This window comes from Rhincodon typus, chromosome 31 (genome assembly GCF_021869965.1).
Source record: "Rhincodon typus isolate 14 chromosome 31, sRhiTyp1.1, whole genome shotgun sequence".
NCBI lineage: Eukaryota > Metazoa > Chordata > Chondrichthyes > Orectolobiformes > Rhincodontidae > Rhincodon > Rhincodon typus.
The window spans coordinates 17,880,418-17,902,255 of record NC_063362.1 but is presented as its reverse complement, the minus strand read 5'-3'; the positions used below and the strand labels follow the sequence as shown (position 1 = coordinate 17,902,255).

The 21,838-nt window shown below is 45.9% G+C and overlaps 1 protein-coding gene across 1 annotated transcript in view; it reads right to left on the bottom strand.

Moving 5' to 3' along the window:
* Nucleotides 1–6: 6 nt before the first annotated feature.
* Nucleotides 7–21,838, bottom strand: part of plekhg5a (pleckstrin homology domain containing, family G (with RhoGef domain) member 5a) — an 84,091-nt gene continuing 62,259 nt past the window's right edge. The window contains exons 6-18 of the mRNA XM_048614883.1: nt 21,393–21,557; nt 17,074–17,169; nt 16,260–16,310; nt 15,545–15,694; nt 14,814–14,924; nt 14,476–14,625; nt 13,856–13,993; nt 10,710–10,829; nt 9,821–9,953; nt 9,221–9,336; nt 8,712–8,860; nt 6,427–7,416; nt 7–1,287 (exon numbers count right to left, since the gene is read on the bottom strand). Of these exons, the coding sequence (XP_048470840.1) occupies nt 1,278–1,287; nt 6,427–7,416; nt 8,712–8,860; nt 9,221–9,336; nt 9,821–9,953; nt 10,710–10,829; nt 13,856–13,993; nt 14,476–14,625; nt 14,814–14,924; nt 15,545–15,694; nt 16,260–16,310; nt 17,074–17,169; nt 21,393–21,557 (2,379 nt within the window). The 3' untranslated portion in view covers nt 7–1,277. The remainder of the gene's footprint in view (nt 1,288–6,426; nt 7,417–8,711; nt 8,861–9,220; nt 9,337–9,820; nt 9,954–10,709; nt 10,830–13,855; nt 13,994–14,475; nt 14,626–14,813; nt 14,925–15,544; nt 15,695–16,259; nt 16,311–17,073; nt 17,170–21,392; nt 21,558–21,838) is intronic.

Genomic DNA, 21,838 nt, shown 5'->3' with positions numbered 1-21,838 from the left:
CAAAAGCTTAATAAATATGAAACTTTATACATTATTAAGGGGAAAAAACAATATTGCAGGTTTAAGGGAAGCAAACAGCAACTGCAGACCGACAAGAGGAAATGTTCTCCACTATCCAAGTCCTTTTTGTCTTCACCATGTTCAGGAGTTAACAGTTTGGTGAGGGGGCTTTCATTCTGGGAGCGGCTCAGTACACAAGTGGGAAGCTGACAGTGGGAGATTCTTGGAATAACTTAGAGTTTGAAATCTGTGTGGAGAAGTTTCCTTGTGTGGGCTCGGACAGTGATTGAGACCCTGTACAAATCCACACAGGTGTGAACATGCCACTGGATGGTTCATGAACCCTGGCTGAATTTTCCATTGCCTAACACCGGGGGGTTGGGGGGAGGGGGGCTCATTGATGATTGCAAACCAGCCCCCTAACATTTTGCCCACCCTCAGGCCACCCAGCTCAGATCAGCTAACTCACCACAGACTGACAATGAAGCCAGCCACGTAGTACCTGACATGATGCCCTGTGCAGTTTCAATCTGCTGCATCAGCATCTCTTTCTCCATTAGACTGGGGACACTGGCTCGCTCCTTGGTCTCTACCAACCCCATGACCAGTGGACAGACCAATAGACTCACAGTTAACAAAGTCGCATGCTGGCCCGTGCCATTCCTTACTCAGTCATGTGGCTTCTCTGGAAGCAAGTGAGGAGTGGGATGAGGGAGAGACCCTTGGGGACAACAGAGTGGAGGAGAGAGGACAGGAGACAGTAGTGGAGAGGGGAGAAAAGTCAAGAGGGAAGAAGATGAGGAGTAAGGACAGGGAGAAGAGAAGGAGGCTGGAGAGGACAGGGAGCTTAGAGAGATCAACAGAAGGAGAGGAAAGAGATGGAAACAGAAAAAGGACTCAAACTTTCAGTTTCTTTTCTTTGCCACATACAACAGGCAGCCCAGATACCGCTGGTAGCTGGATGATGTTTTATACATTAAAATGTTATGGTGCATTTTTAATTCTCATAAGAGCGAATGTTGGGACAGGTCATCAGCTTGACACACACATTCCTCACTCCCATAGCTCTACATCCACGTTCATTCATTGCCTGCTCTCCACACTGATTCTGTAACATGTCCACAAGCATTGACAGAACTCTCAGCTCCTTTCTGAGCACGTGCAGGAATGCTCCATGGATCATGATGGTGGCGCCTCAGAAGGTCAAAGTTCACGTTCCATGCCTTTCCGTCCATTTGAGTTCCAGCCAAGCCCCATTGCTCATGCCCAATGCAAGGCTACACTTCCCTGTTAATGGAGCAAAGAGATTGTTCAGAATAAATTAGAACATCTCAATATCACACACTTAAAAATGAGACATTTGCAGGGTTATATGGAAAGAGCCGTAGAACAGGACCAATTACATAGACAGTTCAGTAAATCAACAGAGGCTCAATGGGTCACATTGTCCCTTTTGGTGCTGTAAGTTTATAACATGTTTCTGTCCCAACTTATAACATAAAATCTTCAGAAGAATAAGCAGGATGGAAGGCACTTACAACAGGAAAGGGGGCTGGCGGGAAGAGGGTGTGGGGGGGAGGAAAAGGCAGGATTGACCCCTGCAGGGAGGAAGACACACTGGGAAGAAGGGATGGCATTTGGACCTGGTGGTGGTGGAGGGCAGAGTGTGAGAGGCATCTGTGGGGACAGGGGGATACCTGGGGAGGGGGTGGAAAGAGCATCTGGGAAGGGGGCGTTGAAACCTGGGGAGGGGGATATCACTGAGGGGGAGAGAGAGAGACAGAGAGACAGGGCAAAAGACTGGAGGGCCGAAGCCCCATGTCAATACAGGAGAAGAGAAAAAGAGATTGGGGGGTTTGGATGAAAACACCTGTTGGAGGGAGATCATGGAGTTCAGAGACACATCTAGGGGGAGACAACTGAGGAGCAAGATATTTTGTTTGTGTGTGTGTGTGCATCTGCGCCTGTTTGTGCATGTCTTTGTGTGTGTGTGTCTGTATGTGCCTGTCTGTGTGCGTGCCTGTCTGTGTTTGTGAGCCTCTGTGTGTGTGTGTGTCTGTGTGTGTGTGTCTATGTGTTTTTGTGTGTCGGTGTCTGTCTCTGTGTGTATGTCTCTGTGCGTCTGTGTGTGTGTACATGTGTGTATTTGTGTCTGTTTGTGTTTATGTATGTCGGTGTCTGTCTCTGTATGTGTCTGTGTGTGTGCACACGTGTGTTTTTGTGTGTTGGTGTCTGTCTGTATGTATATGTGCATGTGTGTGTGTTTTTGTGTGTGTGTGTCTGTGTGTGTGCACGCGTGTTTTTTTGTGTGTCGGTGTCTGTCTGTATGTGTGTGTGTGTGCACTTTTGTATGTCAGTGTGTGTGTTTTTGTGTGTGTGTGTGTGTGTCTGTCTGTCTGTCTGTCTGTGTTGGGGAGGGGCAGAGAAAAGAGGGGAGATTTCTGCAGGGGAAGATGTAGACACTGAGTGATGGGAGTAGATGTCAGGGTAAGTGGGTGATAGGGCAGGAGATTTATATCAGGGGAATATGAACCAGAGTGACATGTGAAAGATACTCAGGAGTGGAGAATGATATCCAAGGCATGGGGATGGCGACAGGAGCAAATTGGTGGGAGCTAACATACTGCAGGGGTGAGGCTCAATGTATGGTAAAAGAGAAAAGACAGCTTTTTGGGCAAAGACACCAGTGCATGCAGGGAGAAAGACAACTTGGGCATAGGTTGGGAAAACCACTTTAGGGAGGCGGGTGTTTAGTGGGAGGCCTGCTGGTTAGTTTGCTTATTACTATGTTTGCTGCTGTGCTTGCTCAGCCACACGATTTAGCCTCTGCTCATGATATTCTCCAGCCGATGTCAGAAAGATTTGTGTCAGATGATTATGATCTCCAATGAGAAAGAATCTAACCGTCTGCACATGACCTTTAATGGCATTGATATCAGTGTCATGCAGTCATACAGCACGGAAACAGACCCTTTGGTCCAACTCGTCCATGCTGGCCAAGTTTCACACTAAACTTGTCTCTTTTGCCTGCATATGGCCCATATCCCTCTGAACCTTTCCTATTCATGTACTCGTCGAAATGTCTTTCAAATGTCCTAACTATAACTGCATCTACCACTTCCTCTGGCAGTTCATTCCACATAAGAACCACCCTCTGTGTGAAAAAGCTGATCTTTTTCATCTCACCGTAAAAATATGCCTCCTAGCTTTGAACTCCCCCACCCTGGGGAAAAGACCTTTGCTATTCACCTTATCTATGCCCCTCATGATTTTATAAATCTCTATAAGGTCACCCCTCAACCTCCTACATTCCAGTGAAAACTGTCCCAGCCTATCCACCCTCTCCTCATAACTCAAATCCTCCAGTCCCGGTAACATCTATGTAAATCTTTTCTGCACCCTCTCCAATGTAATAATATTCATCCTATAGCAGCATGACCAGAACTTCACACAGTACTCCAGAAGTGGCCTCACCTCAACATGATGTCGCAACTCCTATACTCAATGGTCTCAGCAACGAAGGCAAGTGTGCCAAATGCCTTCTTAACCACCCTGTCTATTCATGATGCAACTTTCAAAGAACCAAACATTACCTATGCCCCTAGCATTAACTGTATAAGTCCTGCCCTTGTTCACTTTACTAAAATGCAATACCTTACATTTATCCAAATTAAACTCCATTTGCCACACCTCAGCCCACTGGCCCAATTGATCAAGATCCCATTGTAATCCTAGATTACCTTTTGCGCTGTTAACTATGCCACCAATTTTGGTGTCATCCGCAAATTTCCTAACCATGCCTCCTAACTTCTCATCCAAATCATTGATATAAATAACAAATAAAAGTGGACCCAGCACCAGTCCCTGCGGAACACCACTGGTAACAGGCCTCCAGTAAATCCTCATCTTCAAGATTTGAGAGGTCAACTATCGACCAGAAGCTTAGCTGGACCAGCATTCTGCAATGAGTGACTCATCTCCAGACTGTCCAAAGCTTTGGTCCACTATCCATAAGGCAAGGTCAGGAATATGACTGAATACTTTCCACTGCCTGGATGAGTTCAGCTCCAACAGTACTCATGGAAACTTGGCACTTTTGGGAAAAAGCAATCTGCTTGATCAGTACACCATCTGCCATCTTCACTGTCAGTGCACAGTTCTGCAATGTGTACCATCTACAAGAGGCACTGCAGCAATTCACCAAGCCTTCTTTAGCAACACTTCCCAAATAAGACCATAAGACCAAGAGACATAGGCGCAGAGGTAGACCATTCAGCCATCATGTCTGTTCTACCATCCACTGACCTGCCTTATCCCCATACTGGTTTCCTTACTGAGAGATACATTTCTATCTCAGCCATTTTCTACAGTCCTTTGTGGTAAAGAATTCCACAGATTCATCACCCTCTAAGAGAAAAGAATTCCATCTCATCTCTGTCTTAAATAGGTGATCCCTTACTCTGAGATAATGCCCTCTGGTCCCAGACTCTCCCGCAAGAAGAAATGCCTCTTGGCTTCCACTCTATCGAGAAACCCCAAGAATCTTCTGTTTCAATAAGGTCACCTCTCATTTTGCTAAACTTCAATAAGTACAGGCCCAACCTAATCAATTTCTCCTCATAAGAAAATCCCTGGGATCAACCTAATGAACCTTCTCTGGACTGCCTCCAATTCCATAAGAGACCAAAATTATTCACAGTATTTGAGATGTGGTGTAACTAGAACCTTGCATATTCTTAGCAAGTCTTCAGACTTCTATATACCGTTCCCTTTGAAATAAAGGTCAAACTTTCAATCTGCCTCCCCAATTACCTATTGAATCTGTATGCAAACTTTATGTGATTCATGCATGAGGGCCCTGAATCCCTTTGTGCTGCAGGTTTCTGCAGTCATTCTTTAACTTAAATATTCAGCTCTTCTATTTTTCCTGCCAAAGTGCGAAACCTCACATTTTCCCAGAGGGGAATGATTTAAAAGGGACCTGAGGGGCAACTTTTTCACCCAGAGAGTAGTGCGAGTATGGAATGAGCTGCCAGAGGAAGTGGTAGAGGTGGTTACAATTACAATATTTAAAAGACACCTGGATGGGTACATGAATATGAAAGGCTTACAGGGATATGGGCCAAACACAGGCAAATGGGACTAGTTCAGTTTAGGAAATCTGGTCAATCTGGACAAGTTGGGCCGAAGGGCCTGTTTCCATTCTGTATTACCCCACGCCAAGTCTCTTTTTGCCCATTCACTTAACCTGTTTATGTCCCTCTTTAGACCTTTGCTGTCTTCCTCACTACTTGCCCTCCCACTGATTTTTGTGTCAAACTCAAAGTTTATTTTCTTCATCTAAGCCATGAATATTAATTATAATACTTGCAGTCCCAGCACTGATGCTAGTGGCAATCTATTACCTACCCTTTAGCCATCCTGAAAATATCTCTTTTATCCAACTCTGTCTTCTAATAGTTAGCCAATCCCCAAATGTCATGGGGTCTTATCAATATGTGGTACCTTATCAGACATCAGTTCGAATCTGTGACCTCTGTCACCCAGAAGGACAAGGGCAGATACATGGGAGTACTGGCACCTGCAGGTTTCCCTGCCAGTCACACACAACCTTGACCTGGATATATATTACCGCCCTTCAGTGTCGCTGGGTCAAAATCCTGGAACTTGCTCCCTAAAAGCACAGTGTGGTGGCGGGGGTGGGGTGTGTGCTTATATCACATGAACTCAGCAGTTCAAGAAGGTGGCTCACCATCAGCTGAAGGGAAATTAGAGACCAGAAACAATTACTTGCCTGTGACACCTACAGCCTATGAACGAACATGTATTTAAAATAAAATCACCGAGGAAATGCTGAAATTTAAAAATGATAAGATTGCCATTGCTTTGCTCTCTAGCACCTAACACAGCAGCAGTCCAAGTACGTGTGCTCGTACAGTCAGTTTGTACAGACTGTTTGACATTGAAGGCACCACAGCCACTTATGTCCCTGTGCTCATTGCTCATTTTCCAGCAGCCACCTCTGGATTGATATCCATTGGGCCACTCACGCCTTTTGGACTGACCCAGGGGCACTGAGGCCAACTGTGTTCCCAATCCTAAGGGGAGATGGATGTACTGATGGATCAGGGATTGGAAAGAACTAGTCTGGTTTACAGGGTTTAATACCTACAAACACTGACATTAGAGAGCAGACACAGTACTTGGAAAGAGGACTTACTGAGTGGCCACAGGAATAAAAGAAATTCAGTGATATTGCCCCCACCTCCCTTCAGTTCTTGCTACCTTTAACCCCATTCCCAGCCCCTTCTCACCACCACCCCCATTCCACCTCTCCCCCCATTGCTTCCTCAGCTATAAACTCCCACTCAAACTCCGTCTCCAGACTCCTTCCACCCCTCAGCCCCTCAGCATACAGCGACGTACGATGCAGTCAGTGTGGAGTTTAGCAGCAGGCTGGTCCGCATTCTGTACAGTTCAGCCAGGGTCAGTTTGCGATGCTGCCTGGCCTGAGGGCCCGACATTGTCCGTTTGGAAAGTTCCGATAGACTGCTGTTGCTCAGCTGCCCACCGGCCTGGCCGGGAGGGTCCACGAGTTGTTCGTCTGTACCAGACAGAGAGTTACGCTCAGTCTCCGTGTCGGAGGGTGACAACACGCAGGGCTCGGAGCCTGGCTCCAAACGTGGTGCATCTACAGGGGGTGCCACACAGTTCAGCTCCCCCTCCTCAGACAGCTCACTGTCACTGGTGTCCACAGCCATCCCGAGGGAGCTGGGGCCTGGGCCCGTCCTCCGCTGTTGAGCCTCTGCCCGTTTGAGAACCTCCATCACTTTGGTGGTTGTGGAAGAATAAGGAGCAGGGAGCATGGTCTCACTGGATACTGCATGGAGCTGGACTGGTCCTCCTTCAGTGGGCACACAGAGTTTAGTCAGGCTCTTACTCAGGGGCGACTGACTCCAAACGCAGGGTTCTGGGGAAACAAGCTGATGAAGGTTGGTCTCTGACTTTGATTTGAGGTTATTGAGTTTGAGAGACAGGGGCTGCTGCAGGCTCTGGCAGTGAACCGGCGGCGAGGCTGGTCTCTGGCAGGGAGTCAACTCGCCATCATCATCGTCATCCGCGGACTCCTGCCGCTGCCGCTCAAACTCTTGCACGGAGCTCGGCGACAAGGTGCCATACGCGCTGTCCACGGAGGCTGAGCGGGAGGCATCAGCCTTCAGCAGCTGGCTTCTGGTGCTGGGAATCGAGAGGCCTGAGGGGGTGACCCCATCGCAGTGGCTCGGGGGGCTGGAGGAACCTGTACTCCGGAATGAGGCATCGTCGGACTGAGAGGTGGCTCTTTCTGTGTCAGGCGAGGAGAGATCTTCATTCACATCAATCATTACCGCGACTCTCTCTGGCACACGGTCTGAATGACTGCAAGCAACAGACAAATAGATGAATAAAACAAGGAAGAGACAGGGCAAGAGAGAGACAGAGAGAGATGGAATAAGAGACAGAAAGAGGGATGGGGCATGAGAAAAACGGGGTGAGAGAGATATGGGGCAAGAGATATACAGAGACAGAAAGAGGAATGGGGGAAGAGAGAAATGGGGTGTGTGAGAGAGAGAGAAAAATGGGGCAAGAGAGATACAGAGACAGAAAGAGGGATGGGGCAAGAGAGAAATGGGGTGAGAAAGAGATGGGGCAAGAGAGATACAGAGACAGAAAGAGGGATGGGGCAAGAGAGAAATGGCGTGTGTGAGAGAGAGAGAAAAATGGGGCAAGCGAGATACAGAGAGAGGGACAGGACAAGATAAAGATGGGGGAAGAGAGAGAGGTGGGGAAAAAGAGAGCGAGGGAAAGAGAGAGAGAGACAGGGAAAGAGAGAGATGGAGAGATAGAGAGATGGGGAAAAGAGAGTGCAAGAGATGGGGAAGGAGAGAGACAGAGATGGGGAAAGAGAGATGGGGCGAGACAGAGAGAGGGATGGGGCGAGAGAGAGAGAAACTTGGGGAAAAAAAGAGTGACGGAGAAAGAGAGAAAGTGACAGGGAAAGAAAGAGAGAGAGAAATGGGGAAAGAGAGAGTGATGGGAAAAGAGAGTGTGATGGGAAAAGAGAGAGGGTGATGGGGAAAACAGAGGCACAAGGATAAAAGAGACAGGCTAAGAAAGAGAGAGAAAGTTGCTGAAAAAGAGAAGATTGAGAATCAGAGAAAAGTGGATGGAAGGGAGAGAATCAAAGACAGAGGGATGGGAGAAAAGGACGAGGGGGAAAGAGCATCAGAGAGCAAGAGAGAGAGAGATGAACAAAGATAGAGGGAGAGAGAGATAAGACAGACAGAAAGAGGGCAGGAAACATGTATAACTCGCAGGATCATGAATACAACTTAATTAATTAAGAAAGTTCTATTTCTGTTGTTGACAGTCTAAAAATTGGCGAATTTTAAAGCTTAAATTGGAAAAAGGTAACTTCAACAGTGAGATCAGGAATTACATAGAAATGGAGACTTGAAGGGAGCATCAGAATCTGCAATCATTTGAGAAATCGGTGGGGGGGTGTGAGGAGATAGTGGGATGACATAAATGACACCCTCCTATACTGGAGTGTGATAGTAATTACTGTCCATTAGACTGAGGTCAGACACAGCTTGAAGGGTAAGCTCCCCTGAGAGTGAGCCGATCTCAGTAACAACCTGAGGAAGGGGGCTGAGATAAGTTTCCATACTTACACGTTCTCTGAATCAAGTATGTCGTCAGTGTAAGTGTGTAGAAGAGATGGTGACTGGGTTGATGAGATCCCACTCTCCACATCTTCTTCATTAGGCAGCTGACTCTGTCTCTGCGCAGTCTCCAGGTGCCGTAATCTCTCCAGAAGGTTCTAGTTTGTTCAATAAAATGGGGGTGTGTTAGATCAGCATGCTTTAAATGGATGGTCAGGCACATGTGCAAGATTTGTTCAATGTTTTGTTGTTACTTTAAGATGTCGAATACTCAGCCTTGTGAATGTCAAAGGTCAATCTATGTAACTGCTCACTAGCCTTTACTGACACTTCAATACACAGGACAAGTGTATATGGTAATGAGCAGTTGTGAGATTCCTACATAGCTGTAGTATACTGGTGACCCACTCTCTGTTTGATTTGCATCAATGTATACTCAGGAATTGAATCCCGTCACCCCCCGCCTCCCCGGCCCTGCCCCCTGCAGGTAGAGCTCCTCCCCATCAGTCGCACATTACCTGAGCGTTGAATATGGCCTCAATCCATGCTCTGGACTGCGCAGTCACACTGGCCTGAAAGGTAAAGGCACCAACTGCACTGCGGAACTCATTCAGGTAAATCAGCAGGAAGGAGCCTAGGAATGGATATTGTTAAATGTTAAACACATAAACAGACTGACATGCTCTAAACATGTCCTGAAACACACGTGTCTTTGTAAGTGAAGATGTTAGGATAGATTCTGACGCCAAGCAAAATATTCAGCTCCATTCCTTGGTTGCTGAAGCAGCCCAGGCCCACATTCATTGAGATGTGCACAACATTCACACTTGGGCTGATATGTAACAAGTAAGATTCACATTGCACTAGTGTCAGACACTGACCTCTCCAAGGAGAAAGAGTCTATCCACCACCTTGTAACATTCAATGGCATCAGCATTGTTCAGCCTCCCACTGCCTAGAAACTTAACTGCTGCATCGATACTGTGAGTGCAAGAGCAGGTCGGATATTGGATATTATTTTGCAAACAATTCCTCCGTGACTTCCCAAAGCTTTCCCTGGATCTACAAGGTACAAGAAAGGACTACGATGGAATACTCTGAGTTTTGGTGAAACTCACCGGGATCTCTCAGTTCCCTGCAGATTATTTTATCCACTAACAATGGTTGACGGATTACTTTGGTCTTCTCTATCTTCTTCACTGGTTTGGTGATAAGGAAAATATCCGTGAAGAGGAAACAGTAAACATCCATCTGTAACAGAAAGTGTTTGTGGAGTAAATGTAGGGAATGATCCCACCCAACAGCGTTCAGGCAGAGACACCAAGGGACCAAATGCATGAGAAGTGTGGATGCTAAGAAATTCAGAAACCTGGAGACTGTTTACTAGAATCCCACAGACTGAGAGACCAGACATTGATAAACGCAGAGACAAAAATACAGGACAGTGAGAAACCCAGACACTGAGAAATTGGACTGAGAAACCCAGAGACTGAGAAACTGGACCAAAAAACCCAGAGACTGAGAAACTGGACCCGGAAAACCCGGAGACTGTGAAACCCAGAGATCGAGAAACTGGACCGAGAAACCGAGGGCTGAGAAATTAGACCAACAAACCCAGAGTCCAAGAAATTGGACATTGATAAATGTAGAGAACCAAAATATAGGACAGTGAGAAGCCCAGAGACCGAGAAACTGAACCAAGAAACCCAGAGACTGAAAACTGAACCAAGAAACCCAGAGACTGAGAGAAATTGGACATTGAGAAACCCAGTGACTGAACGTTGAGAAACCCAGAGACCAAAAAAACAAAGCACTGCTGTGGAACTTCTCGTACGCAGTGAACACTGAGAGCAGCCAGCAATTCAGCATTCAGACAATAAACACTAGACACAGCAACCAAGGGGAGATGGTTGAAAGGACAATTTGTGGCCAAGCACTTTGACCATAGACTCACCCAAGTCCCTCCAATACTCTTATCCCCTCAGATTCTCTCAAGTGTTGGCTCACCTTACTGTCTTTTCCTTCTTTCATTCTCAGGCTTCCCTCGAGCAGCAGTTGCCGAGTATCGTCAGGTGAAGTCCCGAGCATCGGAGCCATCAGGTCCAAGTGACAGAACTCCTTCAGAACCTAACGCAGCAAAAAGCCCTGTTAGAACCTGGCTGCTTTACTGACAAAGATGACAAAGACTCTGACGGACTTGTGACCACTGCTCGCATGATATATTAGAACCTGGGCAGTCTACACACATTCACAGCAGAATTTCTGGGCTATCCTGCAATGTCATCATATTCTCTCAGAAGTGCCTAATATTTCAGTAGATTAATGGATATTAAAAGGACTCACTGTATATATTTGTTGCAAGGGCTTCTCTTGAGATTTGAGGGCTACGTTTTGATTTTCAGGGATCCTTTTTCAATGTCTAACTCTGTCATGAGGAGATGCAGTCATTTAGTAACAGTGCCCCTGCACTTGTGTTGACATATGGGTGATTTGGACACTTGGAAAAACAGAATTAGAAGTATTCCTCAATGTCCCTAACAATCATCACTGCTCCTTAAACATAAAGCCTAAACACTCAAAGAAGACACTAATCTCATAGACACTACAGTATTTAAATCAACAAAAGACAACAGGCATAAGTTAGCAATAAATGCTTTTTTGAAAAAAAAGTCAGACACACTGTAATGCACAAAAATCCATTGCCTACACATGCTATCTGCAGATTGATGGAATCGTAGCTAAACCGTTATGTTTCCCTCAAACAGTCACTGCACTTCAAATAATTCATAAAATGCAAATCACTTTGAGATGTGCTAATTCATGAATGCAAATCTTTATTGAATATATTTAATGAACATTAAATTATACAATTGACACAGTGTTCATCACAATTACATCTAAGTCATTTTCTCCCATATAATAGCTCCTAAACTTCTGCAACTTTAACCTGGAGACTCCACATCAATTTGCAAGGAAATCATTATCTCAGTCTTCTTGTACCCAGTTAGCTAAATACTTCTGAATTGAAATTTTAAAATTGGTTTTCCCTATTGTAGTCCATCACTCCTCTTTCAGAACCTTCCTATCATTTGCAGCCCCACATACCACATTTCAAACCCTCAATACCCTTTCTAGCCCCTCTCCTGACTTTATAAACCGTCACCCCTCCTATGCTGCTTCTTCCTTTTTTCATTTTGCAACTCTTCGACCTTGCCCTCACATCGCAGCACTTTACCCCTACCCTTGTGCAGTGCCTTTTCCCCACTCCACAGCACTTCTACCTGTCCCCTTCCTCATCCACAGCTCTGTTCCCCAATCATTTCCCCCTCTGCAGCTCTCCTCTATCGACTTTGCAGCCTCTTTGAACCCACAGGTCCCAGGCCAGACTCCCCAGCCTTTGGCCTTGCTCCCCTGTCTGACAGCCTTGCTTCCTATTCTGGCCCCTGTTTTGTCTGTACTGCCACTCACCTTGTTCCTCTAATCACAGGCTGGTTGTCTCCCACCTTTGGTGCTGACAGGCTCATTATTAACTTATGTGAGCAGCTCTACACCATTTTCTTCTATTCTAATTATGAGGATGACTATTCTCTGACTGGTCACTCTGTGAGCAGATCGTCTGTATAATTTGGGGATTCTGGAGGTGGGTGTGCATGCCATCCCCACGAATTTTGAGGTCTGGTTTGTGCATCTGTATCTCTGAATTTATCTGCTTCACTACCCTATTTAGATACTTAGTCTTTTCAAGAAGTAAGTGGCCTCCTGATGCTATCTACCGAACTGAACTCCCTCACACTTATCTAACATTCAAATTCATTTGGCAATAGCTGCACCTATCACCTTGTGTATTGTTCTAGTTCTCAGAATTGCCCAACTTTTGTATGATTCTGTAATGTTGATATTGGACTTTCAACTCCCAAGTCTAAATCATTTATGCAAATGGTGAACAATACAGATCCTTGTACTGATCGCGGAACACCATGCCCCTGAACTCTGCCAGTCAATGACCATCTCCACCAAGAGAAACGCCAACCATCGCTCCATGATGGCGCTACAATTGCTGAATTCCCCCACTATCAACATCTTGGGGGTTACCATTAACCAGACACTGAACTAGACCAATCATAAATGTACTGTGGCTACAAAGTGGAGCTCAAGATTCTGCAGCACATAACTCTGTCCCTTTTTCCCCAATGTCTGTCCACCTATGAGGCACAAGTCAAGAGAGTGGTGGAATACTCTCCACTGGTCTGGATGAGTGCTGTTCCAACAACACTCAAGAAGCTTGGTACCATCCAGGGCAGAGCAGCTGACTTGACTGCCATCCCATCTTTCTCAGCAATGCACAGTCTTGCAGTGTGTAACACCTACAAGATGCACTGCAGCACCTCACCAATGCTCCATTGACTGTGCCTTCCAAGCCCATAACCTGTAATATCAGAAGGACAAGGGTAGGAGATACAGGGGAACACTATCACCTGCAAATTCCTCACCAAATCACAACCCATCCTGGCTTCAAACTAAATCACCGTGACTTTATTAAGTCTGGATCAAAATCTTGGAACTGCTTCCTAACAGCATTGTGTGAGTCCATACACTCCAAGGATTGCAGTGATTCAAGAGGACAGCTCACCACTAACTTCCCCAAAGACAACAAGGAGTGGGCAATAAACGCCAGCCAAACAAGTGAAGCCCAATTCCCAAGTACCAATTAAAAAATCAGTAAAGTATCCTTTCAATACTAGAGATAGCTAAGGGGATCAATGGGGCCTGTATTCAGCCATTTTAATACTAGGGAAATTGTGAATTACAAAATTATCATTGTATGTTTTTCACTGTAAGCTGAAGAAAGAATATAAGGAGGCAACAGAATAGGACTCTGACAAGGCTGGTTGAAGCTTGAGATCTGCTCCTATTCTGACTTTTTAATGATAAACCAGACTTAGTCCTGTACTAAGTTATGGGAAAGGATGGTTTACTCTGACCTTTAACCTTGGCATAAGGGAAGGGTAACTTGCTTCATGAAATATATAAAGGTTTCACCTCCCCATGGCTCATTCTCTCTCGTGCCTCAGTATTTCTCTATGTCCCCCTGTTTTCATCACTCTCTCTCTCACCTCTCTGTGCTTCAATTTCCTGCCAACTGCCTCGCTTACCTTCTCCACTTCATCTGAGCTCCCGTCCACCACCTCATAAGAATCAATACGATTGATAATCTCTGCCAGTTTCTGTTGCTCCTGCCGTTGATGCATTCGGGAATTCACATGCGCGATAAAATTCTCAACGGAACTGACCTGGAGATGAAAGAATGATTTGAGTTAAGGTCCAAAGAGACAGCCCAAATGAATCACAGGCCTCAGAGCCATTGGATGGGCTCAGGGTGTTCGACCAAGTCAAATACCAGCTACCATGGATAGATAAGAATTAACATCTATAGAGACAAGACTGGATCCAAGCTAGTATCCATGTACCACAGCAGGACTATGATTGGCAATGTGACCATGGGTGAAGGCATGACAGAGCGAGACAATGATCAAAGGAGTGAGTACTGGAGGGCAATGGTAAGCATGACTGATAGGCAGAGCATGACCTAGAGCATGGATCCGACAAACAGTGTGAGCAAAAATGACACCATGAGTGAAACCAATAGAATGAAGCGTGTACATCATGTGATAACGATCATGAGTGAATGAGTGTGACTGTGTGGCTGACTGTGGCCAACAGCATGAGTGGGATCAACTGGGTGCCAGTGACTGTGACCACAAGGTGTACGTACCATGCAAACGATGACATCCCTGGCGTGAGAATCGTCGGTTTTTTTGAGGATAGACTTGAGAAGCAGCGGGTACTTGGTGAGTCGTTGATGAGGTTTTACCAACATGTCACTGAGCTTGAGGCGGTTACACTGTTTATGAGTCTCTGCCCACTGCAAATGAACACAAAAGTAATTAGACAGGGGGAGCACACAGCCTCTCTCTCAGTGCTACTCTGTTAACCTGTCTGTCTCTGGATACTACCTCTTTCTGTAGTCTCGACAGCAAATCTGTGAAACCCTCCCCGTCCGCTCCCTATCCTATCACTTGGAGTAGGGAGAGGTTGCTGGATGACACTGACCGTTATATAGACCCTGAAGAGTTCGTTGTCACGGAGAAGGTTTCTCATGTACTCCATGCAGCTCTCCTCCTCCATGCAGTATTGGATATAAGGCTTAAAGTGCACACCAAACTGTGAAGAGTGAAGGGAAAAAAACAAATAATTAATACAGAGGTTGTCTAGCATGTGAGAGCTAACAATGTGCGCTATTTGTGCAACTTATAACTAAACAAGGAGATTCCCATTAGGTTTGGCTAACTGGGGCCTAGTTTTGATGTTGAGACTAATCTCAGAGAGAAATTTAGAGTTGATTAAAATGCGCAGCTTCTGGGCTTTTGCACATGGAAGGTCACCGTGGTTCCATGAGTAATGGGTTTTCCCATTTCTCTTCAATCCCACTGTCCTCCTTCTCTACAGAACCCTCATTATTGGCCTTCACCTACAGCACTGCATTGTCCATGTTGACAGCAAGAAGGCCAGGCAGCAAATACTGTCACACCAACAGATGGTGTATTGCTGTAGCTTGTGCCTGTCTCAGATGGTGGGATGTAGAATTGTAGGTACACAGTAGCTTAGCAATGGCTTGTCCCACCAGCATCGAGACACTTTGAGAGGCACACGGTAAACTGCACCTTATTGCTCACCATAATCCAGCAGATGTAACATCAGCTCCTGATGAGTATTGAACACATCTAACTGCACCAGCCCAGCCCTACCATCTGCCCTCAGCCTGTATGTCACATGTGACTTACTGTCTTGAATCCCTTGTGCAAAAAGATGGGGTTGAGTAATGCTTTGCTTTCCCTGGATGCTTGCAACATTGGAGTCATCACCTCTTGCCACAGCTTCTGGTGCAGTTGGATAATCTCCTGCACGTTACAGAACAGTTTCTTCGGCTCCACCTGCATGGCACCATGGGTAAAGTTAGTCCTCAGTATTTCACCTTCAATGATCAAATGCTCACATCTGTGTACAGACAATCACTAGAGTCTGCATACAGACGATAACCAGGGCCAGAGTACAGGTAACCACCAACAAGTGAACAGGCAAACACCAAGGTCGATGTACAGGCAAACACCAAGGGTCAGTGTACAGGCCAACACCAGGATCAATAGAGTCAAACATCAGAGCCTATGAACAAGCAAACATCAGGCCCAGTGTACTGGCACATGCCAGCATTAGTATACAGACAAACACCAAAGCCTATATACAAGCAAACATTAGGGCTATGCAATGATAATAACCAGACCTTGTACACAGGCAAACATAAACACCTATGTACACACAATATCTAGGGATGGAATACTGGCAATAACCGGGGCCAGAGTATAGGCAATACCAGGGTTTAGCTACATTTCCAGGAAATGTTGGATCCTGGGAAGTTGATCTTGCTCCATATACATTGCTCACTATCAACAAAAGTGATGAACTTTTTGGTTTGATCAACGTGAAAGAAGTCAGCCTCACCTCGGTCAGCAGACCCGATTCTTGCAGATTTATCAGGCAGCACAGGAAGAGCTAGAAGTGAGGACACTCAAAGTGAGAAACATGCACTGTCCAAGCAATGACATCCAGTTCAGGCCAGCACTGAGCTCACAGGTAACCTCATGCAAAAATCATTCATATTGATGGACTGGTGAATGGGAAATTAGTGAATCCCAGGGAGAGTCAGCACCTTCAGGAGGAGAGGGGGAGCTGTACACCAGGGAGAATCAGCACCTTTGGGAGAGGAGGGAGAGCTGTACCCCAGGGAGAGTCAGCACCTTCAGGAGGGGAGGGGGAGCTGTACCCCAGGGAGAGTCAGCACCTTCAGGAGTAAATATGACCTGAGTTTCTCTGCTATCATGCGACTCTAGACCCAAAGAAACGTTGATGATTCTTAACTGCCCTCTGACATAGTCTCGTAAGACCCTCTGCTGAAGGGATATTAAGGTACAGGCAACAAGTACTGGCTTTGCAATGACAACCACTTCCATTGAAATAATACATTAAAAAATTGAAAAAGACGAGCTTTTGATTGAATTGGGAGTTTCACCCAAACAGACCATTGATGATGTGCTTTTTGTGGTATGAGGTAGATGGATAGATCACGAAGAGATGATCTGTCCAGTTAGGAACATAAGCACAACCCCATACCATTTACAATGGGAGAATATGGACAAGAGGCTGAGTAATGGCTGACAACAGTAATTTTACAGAATCAGGCAGTTTCACATCATTACCCACAGACCCCTGGGGTACTCTACCCGTGTGCCAATGGGAGGGCAGGACAGACACTCACATCCGTGATAACACGCAGCTTCTTCATGTAGGCAACCTCTGTGTTCAGCAGCTCCCAGAGGGCCTCCTGTTGATGGCATTGCTTCCGAGTCAGTTTCTGTTCGAGAGAAGGAAACACAGGAAGGTGGTGAAATCACAGTGCCCAAGCAACCTAAGCTCCCTTTTCTAAATATCCCCCATGACTGCTAGCTACCTGCATTTTCCTGGCACATGGGGATGTTACTCGGAGGAGCTTGGGTATGAGAGGTTTATTTGGGTGTGGAGGGAGCTTGGTTACAGAAGGTATCAATGCAGGACATCAGTTTTCCTAGTCTGCTCCCATTAATACCAACCTCATAATCAGGCTCCTTCTATTAAAATCCCCTAAATACCTCTATAATCAGGCTCCATCCATCAATACTGCTGCCCAGTTGGTCTCCCTCCACATACCCCGGCTCTCCCCGACACATCACTCTCAAACTCAGGATCCCTGACAAAATAACACAACATAACTGGACATGTCCCTATAAATACCACCACAATTCCCGAGGTCCCCTGATAAATAACCTTGTAAACCCACTCTCCCCATCATACCTGGACTTGTCCATTTCTTTAGTCCCATTTTGTCCAAATACCCACGCTCCCATATCCTTTCTTGAGGAACAACTCTCATTTATGAATTCACTTTACTCCCTTTTGAACTCAACACTGAATTCATTAATTTCAGACTGTAATCACTGTGTTCATCATCTCAGATAACATTTCCTGGTAATGACTTTGCTGTTGCCATTTCCACTTCCTCTGGACCCATCTTTTATTTCTTGTCTCACCCACTTTTGCTTTTCACAATCAGCTCTTTTGTCACCTAATTACCATGAGACCATAAGAAATAGGAAGGGAAGTAGGCCATTCCGCCACTTGATTCCACCATTCAATAGGATCATGGCTAACCTGATATTGCTCATGTCCACTTTTTCTGCATTTTTCCTGTAACCCTCAATTCTCTTCCTGGTCAAACTTGCACTTCCCTCCACTTTATTACACACTTTCCTTTCTCTTCATTCCCTTTCCCTTGTTTGAAGCATAAGATATCTCAACCCTTAGGGCAGCACGGTGGCTCAGTGGTTAGCACGACAGTGCCAGGGGCCCAAGTTTGATTCCACCCTCGGACAACTGTCTGTGTGGAGTTTGCATATTCTCCCTGTGTCTGCGTGGGTTTCCTCTGGGTGTTCTGGTTTCCTCCCATAGTCCAAAGCTGTGCAGGTTAGGTGGATTGGCCATGCTAAATTGTCCATAGTGTTCAGGGATGTGTAGATTAGTTGGGTTATAGGGGGATGGGTCTGGGTGGGATGCTCTGAGGGTTGGTGTGGACTTGTTGGGCCAAAGGGCCTGTTTTCACACTGTAGGGATTCTATGATTCTTTACCAGTTCTGGTGAACAGTCATTGATCTGAAATACAAACTTTATTTCTCTCTTCACGGGTGCTGCCTGACGTACTCAAGTATTGCCAGAATTTTATGTTTTTATGAACCTGATTCCTCTTCTGTCTCTCGCTGTATGGTCCCACACCCTGTGTCCCTCCATAAACAGCAAGCAAGGGGCTGATATGGCAGAGAAAAGGCAGGTGAACAACTTGGGCTGAGAGCCTCTGAATTAAGGAGAGAGTGCGCCTGGCAGAATTGGCCACGACTCCTGAGTTTGAATTATCCATGCCCTCATGATGGAAAATCAACGGGTTGCATATGTTGAGGTATCAGTGGGTACTTCAAAGCTCTCCTCTCACTGTGACCTCTTTAATGTGTCAGCAGGGTAGATGAATGTGCAAGTTCTTTCCCACACATGGTGCAGATGAAAGGTTTCTTCCCAGGGTGAGTTTCTGTTGTGTCAGCAAATTGGATAACTGAGTGATAACTGACTGAACGTTTGGTTCCCACTATACACGCGCACCCATGGATAATGCCCAGGGAACCTAGACTTCCAGGAGAGTCAACATCTAACCAACTGTACTCTAGGGAGAGCCAGTGCCCAGGGAGAGTCAGTGTGTATGGGACCCATATCCCACTGAAACTCAATGTGTGTGGGACCTATACCCCAGTGAGAGTCAGTGTCTATGGGACCTATACCCCAGTGAGAGTCAGTGTGTATGGGACCTATATATCCCACTGAAACTCAATGTGTGTGGGACCTATACCCCAGTGAGAGTCAGTGTCTATGGGACCTATACCCCAGTGAGAGTCAGTGTCTATGGGACCTTATCCCAGTGAGAGTCAGTGTCTATGGGACCTATACCCCAGTTAGAGTCAGTGTCTATGAGACTGCACCCTAAGGTAAGTCCACATTTCTCAGGGACTGTACTCTTAGGATAGTCAATGTCTTTGGGAGCTACATCCAGGGGAGAATTGGTGACCATTGGATTTGTATCCTAGCTATTGGAAGGGGGAGCAATGGAGGAAATAATTGGGGCGGTGGAGGGAGTAGGGGAGAGGTGAGGTAGTGTGAGAATGTCAGTGGAAGGAGAGTTAACTGCATGGTAGGTCTTTAATGTAATCTGGGGAACAGGATATTGAAGGAAATGAGGATAATACGTCATCTGGAAGACTGAAGCTTTGCACTTAATCTGTTTCCCCTAGGAACAGATGGAAGAAAAGCGAGGTCAGTGAGTCGCTGAGTCATCATGTCAGTCACCACCTGAATTACAAAATGGAGAAATTCAAAATGTTTTATTTTGTTAATTCGTGGGATGTGGGCATTACTGCCTGGGCCAGCATTTCTTGCCCATCCCTAGTTGCCCTTGAGAAGGTGCTGGTGAGCTGCCTTCTTGATTGGCTGCAGTCCTCCTGCTGTGGGGTGACCCACAATGCCATTAGGGAGGGAATTCCAGGATTTTGACCCAGTGACAGTGAAGGAACGGCGATATATTTCCAAGTCAGGATGGTGAGTGGCTTGGAGGGGAACTTGCAGGTGGTGGTGTTCCCATGTACCAGCTGCCCTTGTCCTTCTAGTTGGAATTGATTGTGGGTTTGGAAGGTGCTATCTGAGGGTCTTTGGTGAATTTCTGCAGTGCATGTTGGAAATAGTACACACTGCTGCTACTGAGTGTCGGTGGTGGATGCTTGCGGATGTGGTGCTGATCAGGTGAGCTGCTTTGCCCTGGACGGTGTCAAGCTTCTTGAGTGTTGTTGGAGCTGTACTTGACCAGGAGTATTCTATCTCACTCCTGACTTTTGGCTTGTAGATAGTGGACAGACTTTGGGAAGTAAGGAGGTGAGTTACTCACTACAGTAGTCTTAGCTTGTTCTAATAGCCACCATGTTAATGTGGTGAGTCCAGTTGAGTTTCTGGGCCATGGTAACCCCAAGGATGTTAATGGGGTGGGGGGTGGAAATCAGTGATGGTAACACCATTGAATGTCAAGGGGAGGTGATCAGATTATCTCTTATTGGAGATGGGCATTGCCTGGCATCTGTGTGGTGTGAATGTTACTTGCCACTTGTCAGCCCAAACTTCAGTATCTGAGAAGTTGCGAATGATGCTGAACATTGCGATAAAGTTTAAAGAGGAAGCGATTTTAATCTGTAATTAACTCAAATCCAATTGATCTCTGGAGAGGCTTGAATCTGACAGTACAAACCTAGCAGGAAGTGGCTTTTCTTAAACAGAATGGACTCTGTCAAAAACAGGAGTGAAACACTATTTTGTAACAAGACCTCGCCACAACAAGCTTTGAATCAAAGGCCAGAAAAATCTAACAAATGCACAAAAAAAATCACATTAAGGCAAAGATAGTAGAAAATATAATTTTGTTAGTGAAATATTTATATCACAGAAATCCAGTGAATCATGATAATTACTAAACAAATTAGTAAATGCACATTCAAAGAACATTTTTAAGCAGTTCGCCATAATTAATTTTACCTTTAGAAGTTGTTAAACTGAGTGGACAGACCATTGTGACAGGATTCATTCACATGTTGCTGGTACAAACTTTGCAGATATCATTTAAAATCTGGCCTCAGTACCTTGTACTGGTCAAGAGGCCCTTTCCCAGGTACCATCCAGTGACCTCGACTAGATGGCATATGTACACGCATAGGCGAGACCAGAATCAGATGTTACTGTGCGATGGTTTCCCAGTCAAATGTCCTGTTGACACTCACTGGGGTCACACAGGAAGAATGGTCACTGGGAGGACAGATCCAAGGGGGCTTGTGGGAGGTACATTTGTAAAGTGTAAGGGATAACTCTCAGTGTTAAAGACCTTTGAGGTTTGATTTCACATTCACTCTGCCAGTATCCCAAGGGGCCTAGCTCCAGTCTTGCCTGATCCAGTGACAGATTTACCTCAGGAGCCTCAATGATTTCCTGCCATGAACATTCAAGGTACAAGCTGGTCTCTTCCTCTTCCCAGGAGTCCTGGTCGAACCGTAGTTGTGCTGGCAGCTTGGGTAGCCCGAACATGCTGTACGTGTGAAGCTTACTCTGCAGCTGGTCCATTTTGTCCATTTCCTGGAGAAAGAGAGAGAGGAGGGATAAACAATAAGTTGCTCAAGTCTAGGAGACATAATCTTACTTTCCCCTTGCCCTGAAGATGCTAAAATGTTGAGATTCAGGTACCTCCAGAAGAAGAACATCAGATCCCAGATAGTGAGCATCAGTGGGCTAGCTGACCATGAGAGGCATCACTGCTGAATCTGAACAGCACACATTGTGATCGGGGGGTCGCTGATCAGGAGCAGGATCTCTGGCTGATATCCCTCCTCTCTAATCCAGGGGTCACTGGTCAGTGA